Below are 24933 nucleotides of genomic sequence, written 5' to 3'. Positions count from 1 at the left end.
CACCTGTTTACTTTTAGTAAACTGAACAGGAAATTATTTTCCTGCTGACTGCTGGACCAAATCATCTGGTGATTGTTTGAAAAAGAAACAAAGATCTTTTGACTTCCTTTAGTTCTTTCTAGAAGGCGTCCTACTGACACACAGGTTAACTGTTCTTAGTATTTTTCATACAATGACATCACAGCTGGCTTTGTAACTAACAGCTTCCTGTGCTACTCTCATGACAGTTCATATGAAGTTCTATGGGAAAACATTGCTACGTGTGGGGCAAAAAGTAAAAGCTTGCTTTTCAAGGAGCCTCTGGATTCTAACAGAAGAAAAATAAACATTTCAGGACAATAATTTTTTCGTATGTCTAGGAGTTTCTTTGGAGAAAAATATTTATGAGTATTTAAATATTTAATTTTAGTATTTAATAGCCCAAGCATCTAAGATAGCACCTGAGAGTACTCAAAAAAAAGTTTGCAAAAACAAAAATGAGAAAATACACACAAGGACAAGAGTGTTGTTGCCAAATTTCAACTTTAGGCTGTACATGTGTCAATATAAACCACAGAGGTGCATAGGGGCTGGCCAGGGGTACTGTACTGTTCTCTGAAAAGCTGGGAGTAGGGGGTTGCAAAGCAGGTACGGTTTGAAGGGTGGGCTGGATCTATGAGTGAAAGATCTTATACACCATAAATGGGATTTAAAGCTTAGCCATCAATGGTTTTTAAACAGGAAAGTGACCGATTCAGATCTAGTTTAGAAAACTAATTTTGTGAAACAATGAATCGGGTAGGAGAGAGACAAAGGACAAAAGACAGATGAGGGTCTGAAGTTGGCAGTGGCAATGGGCTAAGAGGGAAGGCATAAACCATCTTGAGGACATTCAGGTGCAAAATCAATAGGAGTGGTGATTACTGATGATTAAACATGGAAGGGAGTACCAGAAATGAAATTGTTCTAGGATGCAGGTGGGAAACCTGGATAATCAACTTGTTCTAGGACACGCGGAGTGAAGTGCATTTAACACTTGTAGATAGTTCCATTAAAATTACAAAGTTAGTTCAAAAATAGCTACAGGGGCCAAAGCTATAGCATTTAACGCAAGGTATCATAAGTATTTATGAACCTGCTTCCTGTCCCTCTGATTAATTAGGACAAGGATTTTACTCATTTCTCTATCACTGATTCAAAATATACATACAACTAAGTATATAAGAAATGTCTGACGATTGAGAGTGTGTTATCGAATTTCCACTCTGAGCTGTAGATAGATCAAAACAAAACCATATGCAGAAATATCACAGTAACTACCAAAACAATGACAATAATCTCATGAAGGCATTAGGTGTTACGTTTAAACAGGATTAAAAAAAAAAGTTTACTTGTTAAAAGCCAAAATCAACCATAAAACCCAACAGAGATATATGAAAATTATAGAAATCCAAGAGTGAAATTGTAACAATTGTGGATTGCTTTGCCTTATTAAGATGTATTCTTAAAAATTCTTTAACTAAAACATGTAATTCTAATAAAAGGCTACATGCAAATACTGATTATAATTTCTTATGCTCATGGATATCAATCATCATATGGGAGGATACAGAATTCGGACCCTAGACACTAAAACCGGTAGAAATAAATTATCTTGAAATTTTTACAATAGAGAGATTTGGGGAAACTGTATACATTTCAATCTATAATATAGATTTTCATGTTTTTTTAATCTCAGTAATACATCTCAAGTTAAATCAAACATCTTTATTAAAAGACACCAATTATCAGATTTCTCAAAAAAAAACCAAAAACAAAAACAAAAACAAACCAAATGGTCCCAAATATTGGGATCAATATTTCTCTGTTAAAAGACTTTCTTTTTATACATTAGTTTAAAAAGTGCCTCATGGAAAAAGGTAAGCTCTGGTAACTGGATATTTCTCAAATATTGAAATAATTCAATTCATGAAGAAACCGTACCCCTCTTTGAAGACTCTAATAGTTTTTTTGGCAGGACGCTGAGCTATTCAATGTGTTCATGGAATGCCGTCTTAAAAAATAGTGAGTTCTAAATTATCCTATTACACAAGTCCAACCACTGCAGATTCCGAGAGTGGGAGGCACACAGCAGGCTCTCTGTGGTGACATTTGGTTCTCCTTCTTGAAAAATACCCCTGTAGCACATCTATTGTAATGTTGGTTATAAATTACTTCCTATCACATTAAATCAAAAGGACTAACACCCTTCAGGTGTGTACAAATAGCAATTCACTTTCCTTTTTGACATCAAGTTTTTAAAAATAGTACCATTGGCTTTATTCTGAGAAGTAATTTCTGGCTTCTGTTAAGAGGACTGTGAAAGTGAGTTGTAAACGTTCCACAGACTAGACATTACAAAATATTGCTGGGGCACCGGGGTGGCTGTCGGGTAAGTGTCCGACTTTGGCTCAGGTCATGATCTCACGGTTTCTGGGTTTGAGCCCCGAGTCAGGCTCTGTGCTGACAGCTCAGGGCCTGGAGCCTGCTTCGGATTCTGGGTCTCCTTCTCTCTCTGCTCCTCCACTGCTCGTACTCGGTCTCTCACAAAAATAAACATTAAAAAAATTTTTTTAATGTTGCCTGCCACAATTATATAACCTTTATCTCCGAATATCTTATTTATTTTTTTTTTTCTAGATATTTATTAAACATCTACAATGAGCCAGATCCTGTTCTGGGTTCTTTTTTTTTTTTTTTAATTTTTTTTTTCAACATTTATTTATTTTTGGGACAGAGAGAGACAGAGCATGAACGGGCGAGGGGCAGAGAGAGAGGGAGACACAGAATCGGAAACAGGCTCCAGGCTCTGAGCCATCAGCCCAGAGCCCGACGCGGGGCTCGAACTCAGACTGCGAGATCGTGACCTGGCTGAAGTCGGACACTTAACCGACTGCGCCACCCAGGCACCCCGTATCTCCGAATATCTTAAAAAACAGGTTGAGCTTACACACAGTAACGATGTTATCATTAGCACTGGTAATGAAGAAAACACTATGAAAGTGGCGTGAACATCTATTAAGATATGTTGTATGTGAATTAGTCTTTATCAGCACAGAAAGATTACATTGAAAAATTTTAGGCATTATTTTTCATAAACTAAATGATTTGGTATTTATCTTTTTCTGAAGTCTGTATTATTCTAGGATATATTAATACTTACTAGATTCATTTTGTGATTATATACGTTCTTTTCCTGCAAATGTCAAAGAGAAATTGAGCTCCTGTTTTTCCACACAGCTAAAATTATCTGTAATCCATATATACACACAGAGTAAAAGGGAAAAATCATATTAAAGTAGAATGAATATAATTTTTGAATTTCAAGTGTTAATGATTTAAACCTTTGTGGCTAAGTCCGGAAAAATGAAATCCTTTAAAAGAAGTTCTTAATCATTGAATAGGCCCCCATCAATGCTTGCAACACATCTGGCAATAATGAAGACAAGTTAATAAGATTTTGAAAGTCTGGCAATATGATAAAGCCAAAGCATACAAAATCACTTCTCTGCACGTAGTCACTGGTGGTCCAAGGAAGGATCAACTTCCTGTCCTAGACTCTGGTGTCTACATTAAAGGAAGAAACTCTTACTACAGTCTGGGGTCGTTTCTGGCTCACAGACGACAAAACTGGACACTCCCTAAGCAGGAAAACGTCACCCCCCCCAACATATCCTCCGAGAAGAATCTGCTTTTCTACCAACTGCTTTCACTTTAGTTCAAAGGACTGAAAATGGCATAAATTCACACCTTCATCAGGTTGGATTTTAAAGCTTAATGTGCTGTGCATTAACTCTTCCCATATATATTTAACTATTCTTGGGCAAGAGGATTGGTCTTTAAACTATAGACGTAAACAAGAATTGCCTTTAAAAAATCCAATTTCATCACCTGAATTAGTAGACTTAAGTTTATTTCAAGTAATTGAAATAATGTCACTTAATTTTAAAGATGACTATATTCATGTTTTGTGTGTATATATGCACCATGTAATGACATTTTCACTTAAATACTATTTAAAACAAATATTTTAAATAGTTTAAGTAACAGATTTGATACTCAGTTTTTACCAAAAGCAGGATAACCAAATTAGGAAAATATTTTAATTCTTTAGAATAGCTTAAAAGTACCTTTTTTATAAGAACTGCTCATCCAACACAAAATCAGTAAAAAATAGCCAAGATTTCTATCAGCATCCCACTATAACCTGGAACAGTAAATGAAAATCACCTCTGTTATAGCCACTTTAACTACAGAAATGTGCAGTAAACCATGCTCTTGTTATAATTAAAGGGATGGTAAATGTGAAACTATTTGGAAAAGCACAAGGCATCAGGCCACATAGGGCATTATTATAATTAAAGAAACATGGCTTGGGCAGTGATTTAAGCAATGGTGGTTGCACTATATTATACCAGACTATACCAACAAATCTTTGTTTGTAAAGTTAGAAATAAATTAATACACCTCAAATCTTTGTAGCTCTTTTTCGTTGTTTGTAATCTTTGTTTGTAAAGTTAGAAATAAATTAATATACCTCAAATCTTTGTACTCTTTTTCGTTTACAATGTGCTTTTATATACACTAATCTGATTTGAGTTTGCATTACCTCAACTCTGTGTGATAGGCAGAATGGTCAGTTTTGGCTCATATTTTAATGTGCTAAGTAGAATTTCCTTCAATTTGGACATGATAATATGAAATTATTAAGCCTAAAATGTGTTGAGAACAACAAAAACTGTAATTGTATAGATGGGGCTTGGGATCAAAATGACACATTTTATTAAATGCAATGTGCAAAATAAAATGAAGTGACCTCTATTCAAAAAAGGTACAAGACAGGTATTAATTAAAATGTTTTAGTACTCATTTTCAATAAAAAGAAATCTGGCATTATAAAAATACATAAAATAGTCATGGATTCATACCATTAATTTACATTAAGATTTTTTTTCACATAAAACAAAGTTAAAATAGTTTAAAAAGGTATCCTTATATGAAAGTTACTCCCAGTATAAAATTTTTTATAACTTTTTGTAATTTTGGTCCATCTGTATAAATAAGACATTTTATCCTTTTAAAATTCATAACTCCATTTAAAAACATAGGATTCTCTCTCTGTTAAATAAAAGTCTGCTTGAGGTAGTATGTTAGAGCTCTTCTTTGCTCCTACTCAGTCTAGGTGTCCAAGTCATAAGACTGAAAATTTGGAGTCCTATGGTTTTCTAAGGTCTGTTGATAGGTACACGTGTGATTTTCTTGCTGAAAATCTGTCCTTTCTTTCCCATATTCCTCTGACTCAGAGTCCAAGTCTGGAGAAGAACGAGCTTTTAGGTGAAACGCTCTTGGCTGACAATCTGATGGCTGTCCAAAGCTTGAAAAAGCATCCAGGTGAGCTCTCTTCAGAGGCTTTCCAAACGTTCCTGAAAGAAAACAAAAAACAAACAAAACAAAACAAAAAAGACCCCTTAACATATGGGTCCTTTGGCTAGTATGGATATCAAAACACATTTTAAATGAAGGAGCATCTTACCCAGTGAGCACAAATAAGTGTTTTGTACAAGTCATTTATGGTTTCAGGTATATGTGCATCTGTGTTATGGAGAGAGAACTTACGGAACGGAGCTGAGGAATGAACACATATGTCCAATCGTTGCATTTCATAACCTACAGTAACATTAATCACTGTGCAATGAAGTTCCCCAATATAAGTTCTTCCAAATCCTAGCTTTGTTACTGAAGGGTCCACAATTTTCCATGAAGGAGATTTGGATTGTTGGTTACAAGTAAATTGTGCCTAGATACAGAAACTTTCTCTCAAAATCATCCTTATGCCTTGCCCTTTCTTCTTCACTAACAAAATATTATTTGACTCAAATTCTTGTCATAGTCATATAAAAGATATTTTCATTGTTAAAAGAAGGAATATAAGTAGTTACACTGTGACAAAACAAAATTTCTTAAAAGCTGGTAAACAGTTTTAAAATTCCATTTTTTAAAAACAAGATAATTTGTGGTTCATTTTCCCATATCCTCACTCAGTGAAAAGATGGCCTCAGTTCTATCCGTTGCCTGTCTGAAGCACTAGACCAAAAAACTCACAAATGAGTCTTGGCACTAGCCAGTGTCTACCACCACCAACTTGGGCTTTAAGGCTCTGATGGGCTCCTCCGCCAAAGCAGTCCAGCTTGGCAGACGGGCAGATGTTGCCAGGCGGGACGCTGTCCACCCTCCGACCATGGTCCAAGTGTGAGCGCCACCAGACAGCCCAAACCACAATCATGCAGCGCGCACAACTCCACCCCAAAAGCTGCTGTAGCCCAAAACCACTTTTTCCACATGGCTGACAAATGGAGCTCCTAAGTCACTCCCCAAATTCTTGTATTCTAGATGATGCCACACACAGTGTTAACCAGAAAGCTCCTAGGGCTTACTTACGGATTACATATATAATCAAGGAAAATCCCCCGTGGCTGACTCCGCCTTTAGAAACACGTGTACTAACTCACAGGATGTCATGACAACACCATTTCAACAATAATGACAAAACACTCTTCACAAGTTTGGCATCTGAGGCGCTCACTGCTCTCCCACATACAACATGCAATGTGAGTCCTGAGTTGAGGGGTCTACTAAGTTAATAAACTCACCCATGAAAGAATTACTTGAAGCAACTGATGCTGGCTCTGGACTTAGACTGAAATCTAAAGAGGACTTGTTTAGACACAAACTTTTCATTCCGGGTCCTTCATTCTGAGAGTAAGTGGAGTTGATTAATTTCCTCACATGTGAAGGCCATCCTACATCACTGCCATTCTGTTCACAGGATTCTTCTGAAGGATAAGGACATGGGTAGCACTCCTTTTTCTTTATGTGACTGGGCTCACAGTGGTCCATTAAAGCTGTTCTCAGGTCTGGGCCACAGCCTTTCGAATTTGGGGACATTATCAGAAAGAGCCAGAGTTAGTGCTTCTGAAAATCTCTCCAGGAAACAGAGCTCAGATAAGAAAACCACATACCTGTATGATAGGCTTCAAAAGGATCGGAGCCACATACATTCCCCTTCAAATACACAGGGCCTGAGGGTCCCAAAAAGGGACAAAGGAATGGATCCGTGGAAACTTCCACATCGGCTTCACTGCTATTGTCGATATTGCACGTTCCTTTAAAACAGACATCTCGGTCACCAAATGAATTTGATTCAAGTATCCTTCAACACTGTCTCCACTTTTGGTATTTTCCATTATTTAGAGATAAAAATTTTGGATAGAATGACATATAAAAGAAATAAATTGCAGAAATTTATAGCAGGAAATTTACTGAGGCCTATGGATTAGTAACTAACTAAATCCGTGCCATCTTACAGAAAGAGTACTTGATTAACCATCATACGGACGTGTTCACCTCAGTGAGCCTCCCCGCCCGGCTTACGAGAGAAACTGATCTGTGTCTGCGTAAAGCACCTAAAGCAGCCATGGTCTGAAACACATGATGGCATCAGCACTGCCCCCTTCCTCCGTAATGTCACAGGTGAGCAGGATGAGGAAGGGGCCTTCAGCAAATGATCTCTGAATGCCCAGCTCAAAGATGAGCTCGGCCAAAAAAGAAAAAAAAATCCCTACTGTGAGTATCTGAGCCAAAAAACCCAGAAATGATATGCCAGTTAGCAGTGGCCACAGTAGAAGGAGGACAAGAGATGCGGTGCAGGTGAGAGATGCCATGATAGGCCACGTGCCTGAGAAGTAGGAACCGGGCAGTCTTCGAGAGAAGAGACTGTGCAGAATGTGATCAGTGATGCTGGTGGCCTCTGGAGCTGCTGACAGCACCAATCTCCAGCCCCAGCACCCACGTGACAGCATTATTGCGTTCCAGTTCTGTTGCTTTAAACTTTCATAAATGTCTCTGGTAAACCCTGCTACATTTGAACAAGCTTGGGCTTCTGCCCTTTGCAACCAAATGAGCCCAACCAGAACGCCCACTTGGGTGTGCAAATCTTCTATCTCTACACCACTGCCTTGCCAAGCACTTTGTGATTATTTGTTGAAATTTTTGTCTCATCACTGACTATACTATGAGACTGAAAACAAGTATCTTCCCTCTTGACTACAGAGTCCACCACAAAGCAGATATTCCATAAATGCTTGTGGGACAAGATGGTAAAATGTTTGAAAAGAATGTCAATAGCTTTCACTTTTTGAGCCCTTTACTATGTGCCGAGCACTATGCAGTTTTCCAGTATCATTTTGATTTCACAACAACCTAATAAGTACTATAGAAATGCCCAAGATACACAGGGAGTAAGTGTCAGAAGTGGGTCTTGAACCAAGCCTGCGTGCTTGTCTTATGCTGCCTCCATGGTTATTCTTAAAACCACACAGTTCTTTTTTTAATGCTTATTTTTGAAAGAAAGACAGAATGTGAGTGGGGAAGGAGCAGAGAGAGAGGAGACACAGAATCCAAAGCAGGTTCCAAGCTCTGAGCTGTCACCACAGAACCCAATGCAGGGCTCAAACCCAGGAACTGTGAGATCATGACCTGAGCTGAAGTTGGAAGCCGAAGTTGGAAGCCGACTGAGCCACCCAGGTGCCCCAAAACCATACAGTTCTTAAAGAGTCAGAATTTGATTCCTCTCATTTGACTTTTAAGACCATACATGAAACCAGTTAACGCCATTTAAAAAAGGAGAACGTTCAGGGCCAAAGAGCATTTACGGTGTAAAGAAAATACTGCGTTGCATGGGGAAATTAAACTTTAGTTCTTCTATTGGTCTTCTATTATTATCAGAAACAAAGATTTTTCCAGTATTTAAGAGAACAGCATAAAAGTATTTAATTTCAAGCTTTGCTAGTGATGCTAGGCCAGTTCCTGAATATATGAGTGTATCGATTTCTTGAACTGTACTTCAGCCTTCCATCAAATTATTTCAAAACAACTATAGCCCGTGTTCATTTTAAACACTTACCGTTACTGTCGTGTTGCGGTAAGAAAAATCCGCCTCCTGAAGAAGTGACGAACTGGTGGTGGCTTCCACTTTCTGAGGAGATGTACCCATCCTGCCTGTCGGCTAAGGTTCCCTGAGATGACAAATAACTAGGGATATCTGCTGGCAAGTTGGTCTCATCTACAATCCAACAACAGCACTCTGTTAACCCAGGATGACCATACATACCCCACAGCCTTCCTTGATGAACAGTAAATACTGTTTGGGTTTCTGTACAAATCAAGTAAACCTACTCCTGAAAACCCATCTTGATTGTATAGTATTTAGGTAAGGAAGATTAGGGCTTTCTGTCTGCTGCTCGGCGAGCACAAGCCCATTTTCTACTGATCTTCTCCAGAATACCCCTCCCAAATTTCATTTCAAAAAATAAAGGCTTAGGAATTTTCATGGGATGTATCTAAGCTCTTGAATTAAGCTTGATTTCTGCCATTTTTCCAACTTAATATTTACCAGCAGAGGAGTCTGCACATATTAGTCAAGTGACAGCCCCCTCCCACTAATAACAGGATCCTCCCCAGATGGCTGCACGCACATGACAAGACAAAGAACTACGTCAGCGTGTAAAGCTCACAGCTGAAGGGCTGCTCCTGTTCTCCATCACCACCATGTGAAAGAGTGAGTCTGTTTTACTCTGTGATTTGGGCTGTATCTCACAGCCAACAGGATATTCTGATGAGGTTTTAACAAAAAGGATTAATCTTTAAACGTCAGCTTTCTTTGGGGCTGAGGTGTTATTTTTAGCTAACCATATTTCTGCAGCTTGCAACAAGTGAGTCACCCCTCTGCCATGGCCTCAGGATGTGAGACACACATTCTAGACGAAAATTACCACGGGACCACAAACACACATGACGACGGCCTGCTGTGCCAAGCTTCTGTTTACACACCTGTGTTGGTAATGCTGCAATCTTCGTTCCTCCGCCTTGTGTGGTATATGATGACCACCCACACGAGCGACGTGCCCACCACACAGCAAACCACTGCTATGATCACGACGCCCACGGTGGCCCATCCGTCGTCGTCTAACGACGAAGCGGTCATCTGAGGGGAGTCGCAGGTGGGAGTGGGGATCACACTGAGGCGCACGTTGCCTCTCTCAGTGCCAAGGGTATTAGACATTTCACACGTGTACTTCCCAGCATCGCTGACATCAGAGTCCACAATGATCAGCAGCTGATTGCCTGCTGCAAAAAAGTGCCTTTCGGTGACCACCAAAGGGCTGTCATCCTTGGTCCAGTTCAATCTGGGAGGAGGGCTACCTCCAGCAATGCACTGCAGGACGGCCGTTTCTCCCTTGGTTACAGTTCGGTCCAACAGGGGCCGCAGAAAGGATGGTGTCTCTGAAATGACAAGTTATGCTTTTAATCTAAATGAAATTAGGTTTTGCATATCATAAGACCCACTAGTTCAATTTACTAAAATTGGCACCTAACAATGTATTCTTCCACATCTTAATGTGTACACTTCTTTAAGAGCCTAAATGTGTATACAACATTTGGGATTTCATTTCATTATTTGGCTGTCATTTATTGTGACACCTGTTAAGGATAATATTTACTATTTTTCAAATCTCAGCCTCTCTCACTCTTGGCAAGATTGGGAATTGTGGAAGAAAGGCAATGTGAAACATTTTAGACATTTCTTAGAAACAGAAGATATATAAAAATAATTTTAAGCAGGGGGATGTGTTGATGGAGGAAAGATTTCAGAATGTTTAAATGTTTTAAAGGGAAACTTTCTAGTGCTAGATGTCCAAAAACCTATATTTAAATTATGAAAGTATTTTTATTTTCTGGTATTCATAGGTTACTTTGCTCAACTCTTTCAAAGATACACAGATGATTAACATATTCAAATGCTTAAAAAGCTGCCGTTTAGGCAAAAGGTAAAAGACAAACTCCTGATTTCCAGAATGGCAGGGCAGGCCACGAAAAGAGAGCAGGTCCTTCCCAATCTGCTCACATGTTTTTTTTTTTCCTTAAATATTTTTTATAGTGTTAGGATTATTGGTAGAGACTGGGCAATGGGAAGAGGAGGGCAGAGGAAAAGGTGACTCCAAAAAGGGGAAGCTTCAAAGCATTTACTTTTCTCCTGCCCTCGGAACAGAAGAAGCAGATTCATCTCACTGGCCTCGGGCTAGAAGATGTAATGCACTCCCCACGTCGAGCTCTCAAGAAGCCATCCGCCCTCTCCAAGGGAAGGCAGTGTCTTATGGATTACCTCTCACCCTCACAACTTGGGACACTTAGGGCCTCTGGGGGAGCTAGTTATCTTTAAGATTAACTTACATCACGGAACCTGACAACAGCCACTTACCTAGGACAGTCAGAGTTGCATTTGCAGAAATGCTTCCTGCACTGTTCTGAGCTGTGCAGCTATAAACCCCGATGTCCTCTATCTTCACATCCACAATAAAGAACACATCGTCCTCAGGCATAACATGCATGCGTCTCTCCCTCGCAGCAGGGAAGTCTGTGCCCCCGTCCTTCTGCCAGGCTATCTGTGGGGCTGGATGCCCCAGGGCGGCACACTCCAGACGTGCCATTGCCCCGGCTCGGATGGTAAGGTCCATGGGGGTCTTGGTGAAGGAAGGAAGCACTGAAATCAGATAAAGAATATGGGCATCAGTGCTATGGAGTTTTAGGGGTTCATTTCCATTCTGGTTTTTTTTTAAGTACATACCTACCAATGCCCCTGACATAGTTAAGGCTGGTGTTATTTCTGATTGCAAGATAAGGAATGTAAAGCTGAGATGAAGAGGTGCCCTCAAGGTTACACAGACACAGAAATGATGAAGTCAGGCTGAAACAACACAGGTCACCTGATGTTCAGAGTGAAGGTCTTTCTGCTATTTTCAAAATACTTCTCAGTTCCCTCAGTAATCATCTGTGAGATCTTGGGCAAATCAATTAATCTCTTTGTACGCTGACCACTCTCTCCTGGCTCCAACATTCTATGACTTTAGATATGTGTTTTGTCCTACAATTTTAAACTCAAAATTGTTGTATGTGTCAGGCCTCAGCAATCATTTGTAGAATGGATACATTAATGTATCATACAAGAAAATCTCCTACCATGGAAAGTACAAATGATTAAAGATAAAGTGGTAAGACTCCAGTCATAAAAATGTATACCAGCCACACAAAGTAATTACATATTTTTACTAACACTAGCTAATACTTACTGCCTTTAGTGAGCACTCACCATATGCTAGGTATTCTGCTAAGTTCTCTGTACCAATTATTTTATTTAATGAAGATCACACCTCTCTGTAAGGTAGGTACCATTATTCCTAATTGAAAGATGTGGGGCGGGGGGGAAGATGTGGAAATGGGAGGCACAGAAAGGTTAAGTAACTTGCTAAGGGTTACACAGCTATAAGCACGAGTTGCAGGATTCCAACCCAGACCTCAGAATTAAAGGCGGTGTGCTCTAACAGCATACATCATGGCCTCCCCACATCAGACTAATACATCGTTGGGGTGTCTGAGTGGCTCAGGTGGTTGAGTGTCTGACTCTTGATTTTGGCTCAGGCCATGATCCCAGGGTCATAGCATTGAGATCCACATCAGGGTCGGCATGGAGCCTGCTTGGGATTCTCTCTCTCCCTCTGCCCCTCCTCTGCTTGCACGCACACTCTCCAAAAATTAAAAATGAAAAAAAAATGGGGTGCCTGGGTGGCTCAGTTAAGCATCGAACTTTGGCTCAGGCCATGATGTCATGGTTTGTGAGTTCAGGCCCTGTATTGGGCTCTGTGCTGACAGCTTAGAGCCTGGAGCCTGCTTCAGATTCTGTGTCTCCCTCTCTCCCTGCCCCTCCCCCACTCGCACTCTGTGTCTCTCTCTCTCTTTCAAAAATAAATAAACATTGCAAAAAATTAAAAAAAAAAAAAAAAAAAAAAGACTAATACATTGTGAACTCCCAGGAGAGCAAAGAGTGTCTGATTCAGTCCTGTGTTACCCACCACGATGGGGTCCTCGACACAGTAACTGCTTGCATAGATGCCAAGACTCTTAATTTTGCAGAGAGGCAGAGAAGGGAAGGGTTAGGTGGGAAACTCTGAGCAGAAGACAGGGTCAGGATTAAGAGAAAACCAAATCTAAAAGGCGTCTTTAAATGCAAAAGGAAAAGTCAGACCACATACTATTTACTGTGAGCTTGGCTTTGACAGAGTAGGATGAGCCAAAGTGATTGGAGATGACACACTGATATCTCCCCTCGCTGGTGAATTCCACGCTGCGCAGCCGGAGAATGGTGGTGTACTCCATCACCTCGCCGCCTTGGGCCCGCAGGTGTGCGTAATTTTCCATTTCAGCATCATGCAGTAGTTCATTGTCTTTTTTCCAAGCAAAAGTCATCGGGGAATCACTGCTGCTGGCAGCCGAGCAGATAAAACTCAAATTGGAACCTTTTATTGCCGACTGTGTTTCTGGCTGAACCGTGATCTGGGGTTTAGGAAAATCATCTGTTCAAAATGGAGGGGAGAAAACAAAACGATTTTAAGGCTCGAGAGTCCAAAAGCTACTCACTTTTTAATACCAAGAAACCCAAAACAAATGAGGGCTTAGGTTTTACCCTTTGTGTATGTTTCACAGATGGACTAACAGTCTTAGTGTTGAAATGATGGCTTGGGAGAGTGTTTATCAACTAATTTGTTCACTTCAAAGAGAGACTGAAACTTATTTATCAGTCACTAACTGAGAGGAGACTGCTATTTTGGAAGATAGGTTATCCTAGGCCCCTTATGCTTTTTTCATACAGATACAAGAAGAAATCAGTTATGGAACTTCCAGGCTCAGAGATCATACTTAAATGCTACTTGTTTTGGGGAAGTGCGATTTTTTTCCATGTTACCCATGAGTAAGCAGCAGGGAAATTAAGAAATCACTATCACTAAAGACAGCAATTAACACCCCATTTACCAAAGACAGAACCCATATTAAAAAGCAGTAATTTTTAGATACAGCAGAAAAAGATAATCCTGCAGTGAAAGAAAAAGCATCTTTCAAACTTCCTGTGAGACCCTGGCTTCAGCCTGGGGTTTCGGGTGGACAATCAATCAGGCCGCTGTGCTACACTGTTGGAGCTACATTATAATTAGAGCTGAGCAACTCTTTCATTCCAAACAGCTATTTTTAGTTCTCTGTTACTTTTTGGAAAAGTTACCTTCTTGAACTGCAGTTTCTTGGAGATGGTCTAAACCCAGAAGGAAAACAGCTTAGAAATACTGAAATGTATTATTTGGGTGCTCTAGAAAAACAACTCGTGAGTGTGTGTGAGTGTGTGTGTGTGTGTATGTGTGTGTGAGTGAGAGAGAGAGAGAGAGAGAGAGAGAGAGAGAGAGAGAGAGAATGATTATGTATACCTCTGTGTCTGCACATGCGTGAATGGGGCACGGGAATGTTCTGATAACTCCAATGCTGCACACTTCCAATACCATGGTGTAATCAGGATGGTTTCTTCTTCCGTGGAATTATTCTAAAATTCTCATCTGGTATATCAATGTTTAGATCCACAATGGAAGGAGTGACAGAAAAATCTAAGGACACCATATGTACGTCTCAAAGTAATCGTGTTCCTATCTTGAGACTAGAGAACTGTGAAATAAGCACCACGGGAAAGGCATGGCTCAGGCCCTTCTAGATGAGTGCCAAAAGCTTATTTAGATCCAAAAGCTACATCAGACATTTTATTTCCAGAAACCGTTGGCACTGTTTAATGCTGCAACCTAAAAAAATATATTTTTCTTGTACTTGACTAAACAATCGCAGGCAAAGCAGTTTCAAATAAATTTTTAAAGGCCAATGTAAAATTAGGTTCTGTAATATCTTAACACACACGCTAAAATTTAAGCACAAGTCGATTTCGTGTTCTATGTGCACATTTATTTTTACAAAGGTCTCCATGGTGGTGAATAGTAAACAGCAGTGTGGTGTGGTAGACAGAAGCCTGCACCAGGGAGATGAGAACCTGGGTTTTGATCCGATCTGCTGACTAGCAATGTGAAGTGTGAGATTTCTGACACTGAGATTCTTAGATGCTATGACAATGGACCTTACATTTATTTATAATAAATTCAAACTTTCTACTCCTTATAGTGCTTTACCCACTGGGAGCAAAATTGTTAACGGCCCATCAATCATAAGCAGATAATTTTTCTCTTTCTACTCTTAATACACAGCATTTACACAGGGGTTAGTTCAGCTTCTCAACAACCCCACGGTTGGGAAGGGAAGTCCACAGAGTTCCCACCTCACGGACACAGAGATTGAGATTTAGGGAAGCAGGAGGGCTGCCCCTGTCCTTCAATTCTCCCAAGATCCAATGTCCTACTCTTTCCATCAAACCACCCTGATGTCAAAACAATGACATTTTGGAAAACTCTCATCTGTAACATTAAAATCATCACGATAGATAGCAGACACGGAAGCTTCATTAAGAGAACAGAAGCTTAGGGGGCGCCATTAGGGATGGCCCAGTCTGTTAAGCATCTGACTTCAGCTCAGGTCATGATCTCACAGTTCATGAGTTTGAGCCCTGCGTCGGGCTCTGTGCTGACAGCTCAGAGCCTAGAGTCTGCTTCAGATTCAGTGTCTCCCTCTTTCTCTCTGCCCCTCCCCCACTTGCACTCTTTCTCAAAATAAATAAACATTAAAAAAAAAAGAGACAGGGAACATAAGCTTATTCAAAACCATTAGCTGGAGGGAAAAAGAAGGAACGCAGAGGCAACAGGTACACTCACCACACACAAAGCCATCTGGGCTAACAGCGAAAATACTTCTTCCTTTTAGCAGCTGAGGATGGGCACAACTGGCATTTACAAAGCTCTGAAAGTTGTTTTCTGCCACCCACTGTGGGAGCCATTTTAGCTGGCAATCGCACAAAAGGCTTGATGTATTTAAATGCCTGAGGAGAGTAATTATGTTCAATTTGTTTTATATGAAATGCAGATTCTACAAGTAAACTAACTCAAGTAAATATTAACAAAGCAATGAATGTGGAAACCAAATACACCCTATGAAATAAATATTCTCTAGTCCACCTTAAAACGTAAGAAATGTATTAGCACCATATTGTTTGTTCTTACCGACCTGCTGAGGGAGAGGGACTGATGATATATCAAAAATCTCTCACTACTTTAGACCTGTTACTGGGATATTCATTGCCCTGCATTAGGTCCCAAAAATGTAAATTGCAAATTCCTAACAGAAACAAAAAGATACTCCTCTTTTCGAGCAAGGGAACAAATAACCAATTCCCTTTGCTTTCTGGTATAAAAATTAAGTAATGCTAAGGACATGCTAGACACTTTTCATAGACACGTGATCTAGGATGACATACCTCATAAGAGCTCCCCCCACCATGTTTTATTTGAAACCCTTGGAAGGAAAAAGAAAAGCTTACAATTGCTGAAGTTTCTTCATCTGTGAAAATGCATTGCCTTGTAACGACATGATTGCGTTGTCACTCAAATCTCTGAAAACAAAATACATTAGAGCGAATTATGGTCACTGCATGTCTCAGGGAAAGACTGGGCCCACACTCCTCACCCCATTCACCGAACTACTCCATGCGCTAAAATATATAAACCATGCAACTCCAGAAGAACACAAGAAACTTAGATCAAAGAATAAGAATATCTATTTGTATCAGAGGTAGGTTCTGTTATAGTAAAAGAGATTTGCTTTATATCATTATGTACAGGTTATTTGACTCCTAAGGGCCTAAGCTGTTCTGCTGTATTTTTTAAAATAGTTATATGGCTTGTTCTGCTGGGATACTTTATTGTTTCTCATTATTCAAGTTAGTAACTTGAGAAGTTAGAACTTCAGAAGTTACTGAGAGTAACTTTTAAATACACAACTAAATTCTTCATAGTTATCCTTTTTAAAAAACCCATCATGCATCAAATCCTTTCTATGACATGCACTGGGTTAAATGACTTAACATTTACTCCTCACAGCAACCCAAAAGAAGATGGTTTTACTACCTTGTTCAGCATGACAGGCACAGCTAAGATGCAAACTCCATTAGTTTCAATTTCAAAACCTATGCTCTTAATAGCCCATTCTGCAACACACATGTATGTCACTGCTAAAGACAGTACGCTGTTCAGACGAGATGTACTTGCCGTAACACACTCTGGGAAGCGCATTAGTAAAACCAGAGAATATTCTAGGCTGACTTTATTTGTAACTAGTACCTACAAGCAGTATGAATTAAAGCACTCTCCACAATGATTACTACTCTGGTTTTCTTTACAGGTCAGAGTGTACAAAAAGGATTTTGAATGAGATGAGGGGCAAGAGAGGACAGAGTGAAGGTACCAAACATGGGCAGAGAAAGAGGCTGGGAGAGTCAAGAAGGTTTAGAAAGCTAAAGCCGAGGTCAATATACTCCACTGATCCACTAATTCCACTTTCCCAGAAATGGAATGGGTCAGATGACAAACCCTTTTGGCTAGTTTCCCTCTGAAAGCAATTTGTTTCAAGAAGTCCAGCAACACTGGCCCGCCCTTCCAAATTCTGCAATACAGAATCACCCTCCTCCAGCCCGAACTGTTTCTGTCGGTGTGGCTAGCCATCCAAACCTCCCTCAAACTAACAAGTGAGTCTGAAGACAACAAGGTGGTCGTGGATAATGGTGAAATCTTCCCTCTTGATACGCAGTGCAAACATGGGTACAACAAAATGCGTACTGTAAATCAGAACATCTTTTGTCGAAGTTAATAGTTATTAAAACTTTTGGCTACAAACATTCCCTAACAGAGTGGAGACATTTAGTATCACTTTGTACTTTTGCTGGACAAGTATAAAACACAGATCCAGTTGTAAGAAGCTGGTCGGTTCAAGCTCATGCAGGTTTCGACTCCTACCAAGGTTGGCTAGCTTGCCTTCCTAGTGGCTGGAAATATCGGAGTCCCTGAATGTCATTTCAAAACTGTGTGCCAGGAGTTGCTAAGAGGGGGTGGTGCAGAGCTCGTGGAGGTGAGAGCTGCTTGGCACAGGGACGCCTACGGCAGAGGCAGCCCTGGTTTGAGTCCTACTTCTGTCAATTGCTAGCCGATGGACTGGTAGCAAAATGGAAAAAGAGAAAGAACAAAGGTGGAAAATGGACTGTCTGCTTTACAATTAACCACAACAACAAACTACTAAAAGCCTCCCAGTAGTGCTACTAGTCTCCTAATGTCATGCCTGACGATTGCGGGGAGTGGTCTTTGTATCTTTAAAATTCAAGTCACCATCTTAACTGTTCGATGGAATCAATGGACACTCTGGACTTCCATTTCTTCACTTCAAAATAAAGGTAGTAATAGCTATTGAATAGTTTTTCCTTTTTTAGAGACGGAGTGCAAGCAAGGGAGAGGGGCAGAGGCAGAGAGAGAATGTTAAAGCAGGCTCCACGCTCAGCGCTGAGCCCCATGTGGGGCTTGATCCCATGACCCAGCGATCACCTGAGCCAAAATCAAGAGTCAGACACTCAACCAACTGGGCCACCCAGGTGCCCCTGAATAGTTTTCTCATGAGGATTAAATGAGACTGTATATAAATACCTGGCATAATGCCTGACATGTATATACAATAAATGGTAGGTTTTTGAAAACTAAATATGTCACCGCTTGAGAAAAATAACTAAAAGAAAACCCAATAACGTGCAGCAATGTCCTCAAATGCAAAGGAAAATATATACCTATATACTGCCATGAAGATATAGATAGGTAGAAAAATAGGTGCAGGATAAGCAGATGTGTAAATATACTTTATGGTACAGAAAGGATGCCAACAAAATTACATTCTACTTTATCTTTCATGACACATAAGTAGATAACCATCTCAGATTCCTTTAGGGTAACTAAATTCCAGTCACTCACAGATGTTCTAATGCGTCCAAACCAGTAAAGGCTTTTTTGGTAATAGATCGAATCCGGTTCCCCTGGAGTATTCTGGGGAAAAAAAAAATTACATTGGAACACTTAAAGCCATTTGGGGATGGAATTCTCATGAAAAGAATTGCTTTTAAAATCATTTGTGAATAATTCTATCTTCTTCAATTAAATAACGTATCCTGTAAAAATGTTATCCATGCCATCTATTTCAGTAATACAGTTCAGCAGGGTCTCAAAGCATTCAGCAGAGAACTCAGCAAAAGTAGGTATTCAGTAAGTTACTCTGGCAGTTAAATTAAAGCAGTGATTTTGAAAGTCTTTTTAGGAAGAGGTAGAAACTTTCTTCCAAGTAAATGGTCTCAAAAACTATAATCAGTAAAGAAGATATAGTGGAGATCTTCTCTTTACCCTTCCTCCCCATGGACACTTTCATCATCCACAGAAGCTTAGGGCTATATGAAACTCAACCCGAAAACTTAAAACCCAGAATCTGGCCATCTACAAGGCCACTTTAAGGCTAAATAGAAGCAGGTTTTCCTCCTCTACTGCTTGGAACCTACTGCAGTACTATCAGTGGACACTGGGTCACTCCACTTAAAAACTCCTGTGAGCAGAATACAACTCTGAAAGGTTCAAAATGGCGGACTTAGTAAGCATATTAATTTTTATACAATGATAATCCCAAGAGCCTAAGCACTCAAAACAATTTAACACTCTTATCTAGATATTAAAATAAGTTACAACTCACCAAAGTGTTGAACAAAACCACCATCTCAAGGAAGAAAAGCTAATTAATACCCATCTTGTGTAACAATACTCATTTGGGAAAATGTCCAAGGGAAACAACCAGATATAAAGCCTCTAGTTCTAAACTCTTCCAAATGTGAACCTGTAGACTGGACCTTCAGTGAACGTGTAGGTCAGAGAGTGAGACAAACATGAAGCAAATCCCACTCACAGCCGCCTCAGTTTGTCAAGCCCAGAGAAAGCACCGTTCATGTCTTCAATAGTCCAGGAAATTTCATTGTTCTTCAGATCCCTAATTATTGAAAGAAACGTTACTGAAACCGGTACCAGATATTTAACACAAGATACAAACACTCCCCTTAGAGATATGCTCAAAAAGCTAAGATCACCGCCCAGGTGGCATATAATTTGTAACAAATTCTTCATGATCCCTCATATCATCTCTACCCCTTTCAAAACAATACAAAATTTTCTCTCTCCCTGCCCTCCTCCCTCAACAACATTTTAAGTATTGCTGCCCAAAAATCAAGATAGTTGAACCTGTCCTATTAATTCCTCTATCAAGATGACTCAATTCTGAAAGACCTGAACAGTCTGAAAAATACATTAAACTTTAAAACCACAGCTCCAACCACATTAGCAGGAGTTGGCCAAAGCACACAGCATGTCTTTCAATTATGTCATGCTTCAAATAGTGAATGGAGCAAAAATTTCTGACAGTGCAAAAACCAAAAACCCACTGCACAACATTAAAATGAACATTTCAGAGATATTTCAAAGGTCAATTAATCCAAAATTTTCTCTTCTCTTAGGAGATGGATTAAATCTGGATATAACTTGTATGATAAACAGGCATCTTCCTTTGCTGCCCTTTGTAGATCTTTTCGCTCTGGGTAATTTCTAATCTGCATTTTTATAAAGAAAAATCAGTGGATTTACAATCGTTTCCCCTTTGAGCAGTTACCAACTTCCTGGAGATCTTGAGAAGGCTAAGTGTAATCACCAAACCAATCTGATCATTGTCCTTTTTAATCCCTCTAAGAAACACATGGATGAAATGGACCTATTTTAATCAAACTGATCTGGGAAAGATTAAGACACTACTTCTGAGGCTGTAGATATTTCCTTCACAACAAAGGAAATCTGCTTGGAGAAAAGTGGGCACATTTAGGAACCAATTAGGTTCATGTACGGAGAGCAAAATGTGTAACTTACAAAGTCTTTAAACTGGAAAGCCCCCGGAAGGCACAATCAGCAATGTAGCTGACTTTGTTATTCCCAATGTGCAGTGTATTTAGTAAGCTTAGGCCCAGGAAGCTTGAATCATCCAACCTCGATAAGTGATTGAAAGTTAGGTCCCTGTAAAAACAAAAAACAAACAACAGCTTTTATTTTCCAATTCAACACAATGATTTGTTTTCTAAACAACAGGTGATATATGTAACCACAATAATTCTTATTTTGACACTCTGCCTTCTTAATAATACTCAGGTAAACATTGTTTCTAATCCTAGTAATTAAAAAAATTCTCTTTATTTGAAAATAACCGTCACTGATTTAGCCCATGTGCCCCAGAAGTCAAATAGCAGAGTTGGCTTCAACTTATCACAACAAAAATATGACTAGGTTGCATGTGAAAAAAGCTGTCACCTTGGAAACTTTGTTATGAAAATTTCACAGATCAGTGGTAAGAAGCTCATGCTCTGGCATGATCCCTGCTCTCAAACCTGGGGAGAATAAAAGGCAACTCACAGCTCACTGAGTTTCTGGCAGAACTCCCAGGCATCAGGGCTGATCCTGTTGATGGCATTTTGGCTGAGATGAAGTTCCTGCAGCATCAGCAAGCCGTAAAGCCAGCCTTTGGTAATCTCTGTTAGGTTGTTATGGTCCAGCTGCCTACATTTACAATAAGAATCAAAAGCAGGATCAAAAGTTCATTATCTAGTCTTTTCAAAGGAGACATATGATTACAACCTATTACATATTCCTATTGTTACAAGATGTTTAGCTTTTGTGATATAAAGGCATCAGCCAAAAGTACCATGTGCTTCTAAATTTCAGTCACATTACCTGAAACAAAACTGGGTATTAAATGAGGAGACTGTAACATAGGATTTCAAATAAAGCTACTGCATGTTCACTGCGTGGTCCATGGTCGTACTACCTAAGCAGGAACTGTAGGATAAGCCATACTTACAAGATTTCCATGTTGCTCAGCCCCCAAAAAGCTCCATCCATAAGTTTTGTTACTCCATTTCTTTGCATTTTCAGAGACTTCAGAGCACCAAGCCCTTGGAATGTGAGCCCATCTACATTTCTAATCTTGTTTCGGTTCAGTTCACTGCATTGGATATAACAGTTAAACGGTTAGCTTATATGACAAATTCTGGAGTTAGTAATAAAATGCAACATTACTATAATATAGTTAAACCAGCCGGTGTTAAATTACATGGAATGTTTTAAATTACTAAACATTTTTAGTGAGAAGAAGTTTGATTTATTAGCAGTGAGGGCATTTCCTTCTGAAACGTGTGATGTATTTTTAGAATGAAATACTGAAACTAGACTACACTTTAATTTCTAAATGGTCATCTACTCAGTATATTTGTCTCTAAATTATCCAGAGTGAGAATACCGAATATAATGTTAAAGCATGAGGTCTATTTCGGGTGCAGGGCCGTCAAGCTTAGCTTGCTTACAAAAGTTGGTTGGTTACTCTCTTTGACGATTCTTTTTATGTTTAATGCTTTCTCTTTAAGGCAGTCCTTTTCAACCTTGGTTGCACACTGGAATCACCCGGAGAGTTTTAAAAATTACCGAAGCCTGGATCTTACCCCCAGAGGTTCTAATATAATTGGTCTAGGGTGTGGCCTGGACATTGGGATTTTTAAAAGCTCCCCAGTGTCTATAATGTGCAGCCAAGGTTGAAAACCACTGTGTTGCAGGAGCCTGTTCACAGATCATTCCACTGCTATTAACGAGACAGTTCTCTGCAGCCACTTAAGCTATCAGAGCCTCCTGGAGTTGTCGGTATTATTCTCATAAACCACAGCTGTTGAGAGTCACCCACGATGTCTTCTGTGCCACAATGACGCCTTTGTGTGGAGATTGTTCAATGATTACACTGTGCATTCCTTCAGTAACAATCTAACCTGCCCTGTCAGGCAGGAGTCTGCACTAGGTGACTGTGAAGGCTCTTTCCAATTCAGAAATTCTACCACTCCAGCTCTCGATGGAAAGACAGCCACATCCTTGCTTCTAAACTCCTTTGGCCATGTTGTGGATTTTGGGCAACAGATGCCAAGGGTTAGGAGGAGCTGAGGAAACAATATCTAAGAGAACATTTTACTTACAGGTGTTGTAGTTGGGACAGTTTAAACATCTTGGGGGGGATAGCCGGGATTCGGTTCCTGTTCAGCTTCAACACCAGGAGCGTGTTGGCCAAGCTGTCAAAATACCCAGGTTCCATCGAAGTGACCCGGTTGCTGTTGATATACCTGTTAAAAGTTTGAAGATGAGCTGCTCTTTCCGGTTCTTTGGAAAGTTAAAGCACAAACATTCTCTGTGTTATAATGTCCAGAGAACCTAACTATCATCTGTAACAATGGACACTTTAAAAATTAAGTATTCAGGTCCTTGTGGACCAACGCTAAACTAGGGTTCACACGTACTGCTCAGGAAAGAGTGACTGGAATAACTGAAGGTTATACAAGTTTGTTAGAGATGCTTATCCAATTTTTATAAAATTCACTTACTAATGAAACAAGCAGTGGTTTAATTTTTTCAAAGGAGCACTTTTAACTCCACCTATTTTTTCTAACACTCAAAGGAGGTCTAATTTTTTTTGTTTACATTTTTTTTAAATGTTTATTTCTATGAGAGCGAGCGAGCATGGGGGCACACGAGTGGGGGAGGGGGAGAGAGAGCGGGAGACAGAATCCAAAGTAGACTCCAGGCTCCGAGCTGTCAGCACAGACCCTGCTGCGGGGCTCGAACTCACGAGCTGTGAGAGCATGACCTGAGCTGAAGTCAGACACCCAACCGACTGAGCCACCCAGGTGCCCCGGATGTCTAAATTTTTTGTAATCCAAAAGTACAACAACAAAATAAAGATTGTGGTTATTTGGGCTTACAGCAAATTACACATCAATAAAAGTTAAGTGGCTGATACACCCCAGCAATTTAAAAAAAAGGCAGATTTTATTATATCCTAAAGTTGATTTTTTGTTATTATTACAATGATATTTTCATCATAGGTGAATATTTTTGTTAAAGAAGAACTGACTTACAGATATTTGAGTTGTAGGGGTGGAAGGGGAATTTTAAGCTCTGAAATATTATTGCTGCTCAGGTCCAAAGTTTCGAGGGATTGAAACTGTTTCAGATGTTCAGGTAATACTTCAACAATCCTGTTTCCAGCTCTGGAATTTAAGGATAACACAGATGACAAGGTTAATAGTACAACAATCTGAAAGGCCATTCCTAATTTGTTCTTCAGAATTATGGAAAATTGATTGCTCTAAACTGTACTTTTAAAAGTTAAACAGCAACTCTTAAGTCACTTCAATTTTGCCTTAAACAGTAAATCATAATATTAGAATGTATGAAAAACATTCCTATGTAAATCTGAATGTGTTTACCAGTTGTGGTTACCTAGGTGCTATGCACTTAAACTGATTTTTCTTTATGTTATTTTATTACCAGTCCTTCTTCCTTACCATTTTATTATATGTTATGTAAAATGACTAGCACCGAGTTGGCATTCTAGGTACCGGTGTGTTAGTTCCCTATTCTTTTTCTTGATTCCTAATCTATTTCTAATTCTTCTCCTGGAGAGTACCCACACTACAGGTACCAATAACCTTAAAATAATCATCAGGTTGGGGTTATTTTTTAAAGCCACGCTAGAGAGCTCTCTTTTTAAGAGACAGCAAGTTTCAATGTATTGCTACACAGTCTTCAAAAGCAGTGGATGTGCTCCAGGGCTTTGAATAGTATAGAAGTATTACATAAAAAGCACACCAGTCTAAAGAATTCCTAGAGAACTAGATTAATAAAGTTTGACATTAACAGCCTTAAACACCTGACCATGATGACCAATATGGTAGGTAGCCATATGTAGCACTTAAAATTAAATTTAAATGTTAAAACTCAGTTCCTTAGTCACAGTAGCCACATTTCAGGTCCTCGACAGCCACATGTGCTTGGTGGCTGTCAAATGGGTCAGTGCACATACAGAATATTTCATCACTGAAAGTTCCACTGGTGCACCCTACATAGA

General features: G+C 39.7%; 1 protein-coding gene across 3 annotated transcripts in view; it reads right to left on the bottom strand.

Annotated features, from left to right (window-relative positions):
• Positions 1 to 3914: 3914 nt before the first annotated feature.
• The window catches only part of LRIG3 (leucine rich repeats and immunoglobulin like domains 3), a 50018-nt gene continuing 28999 nt past the window's right edge, over positions 3915 to 24933 (bottom strand). For 2 of the 3 annotated variants that reach the window (XM_040491550.1, XM_040491552.1), the window contains 16 exons: positions 23942 to 24073; positions 23006 to 23149; positions 21850 to 21993; positions 21405 to 21548; positions 20868 to 21011; positions 19864 to 19944; positions 18891 to 18962; positions 16424 to 16495; positions 15762 to 15925; positions 13164 to 13484; positions 11336 to 11617; positions 9907 to 10359; positions 8981 to 9139; positions 7038 to 7181; positions 6669 to 6944; positions 3915 to 5441 (listed from right to left, as the gene is read on the bottom strand). In XM_040491550.1, coding sequence (XP_040347484.1) covers positions 5197 to 5441; positions 6669 to 6944; positions 7038 to 7181; positions 8981 to 9139; positions 9907 to 10359; positions 11336 to 11617; positions 13164 to 13484; positions 15762 to 15925; positions 16424 to 16495; positions 18891 to 18962; positions 19864 to 19944; positions 20868 to 21011; positions 21405 to 21548; positions 21850 to 21993; positions 23006 to 23149; positions 23942 to 24073 — 2977 coding nt within the window. In that variant the 3' untranslated portion in view covers positions 3915 to 5196. The remainder of the gene's footprint in view (positions 5442 to 6668; positions 6945 to 7037; positions 7182 to 8980; positions 9140 to 9906; positions 10360 to 11335; positions 11618 to 13163; positions 13485 to 15761; positions 15926 to 16423; positions 16496 to 18890; positions 18963 to 19863; positions 19945 to 20867; positions 21012 to 21404; positions 21549 to 21849; positions 21994 to 23005; positions 23150 to 23941; positions 24074 to 24933) is intronic. The other variant, XM_040491551.1, reaches the window with a different exon arrangement.

Source organism: Herpailurus yagouaroundi, unplaced genomic scaffold (assembly GCF_014898765.1).
Source record: "Herpailurus yagouaroundi ecotype Mexico unplaced genomic scaffold, PumYag 182, whole genome shotgun sequence".
Classification (NCBI taxonomy): domain Eukaryota; kingdom Metazoa; phylum Chordata; class Mammalia; order Carnivora; family Felidae; genus Herpailurus; species Herpailurus yagouaroundi.
Note: the sequence above shows the minus strand (reverse complement) of the source record. Positions and strands in the feature narration are given on the sequence as shown.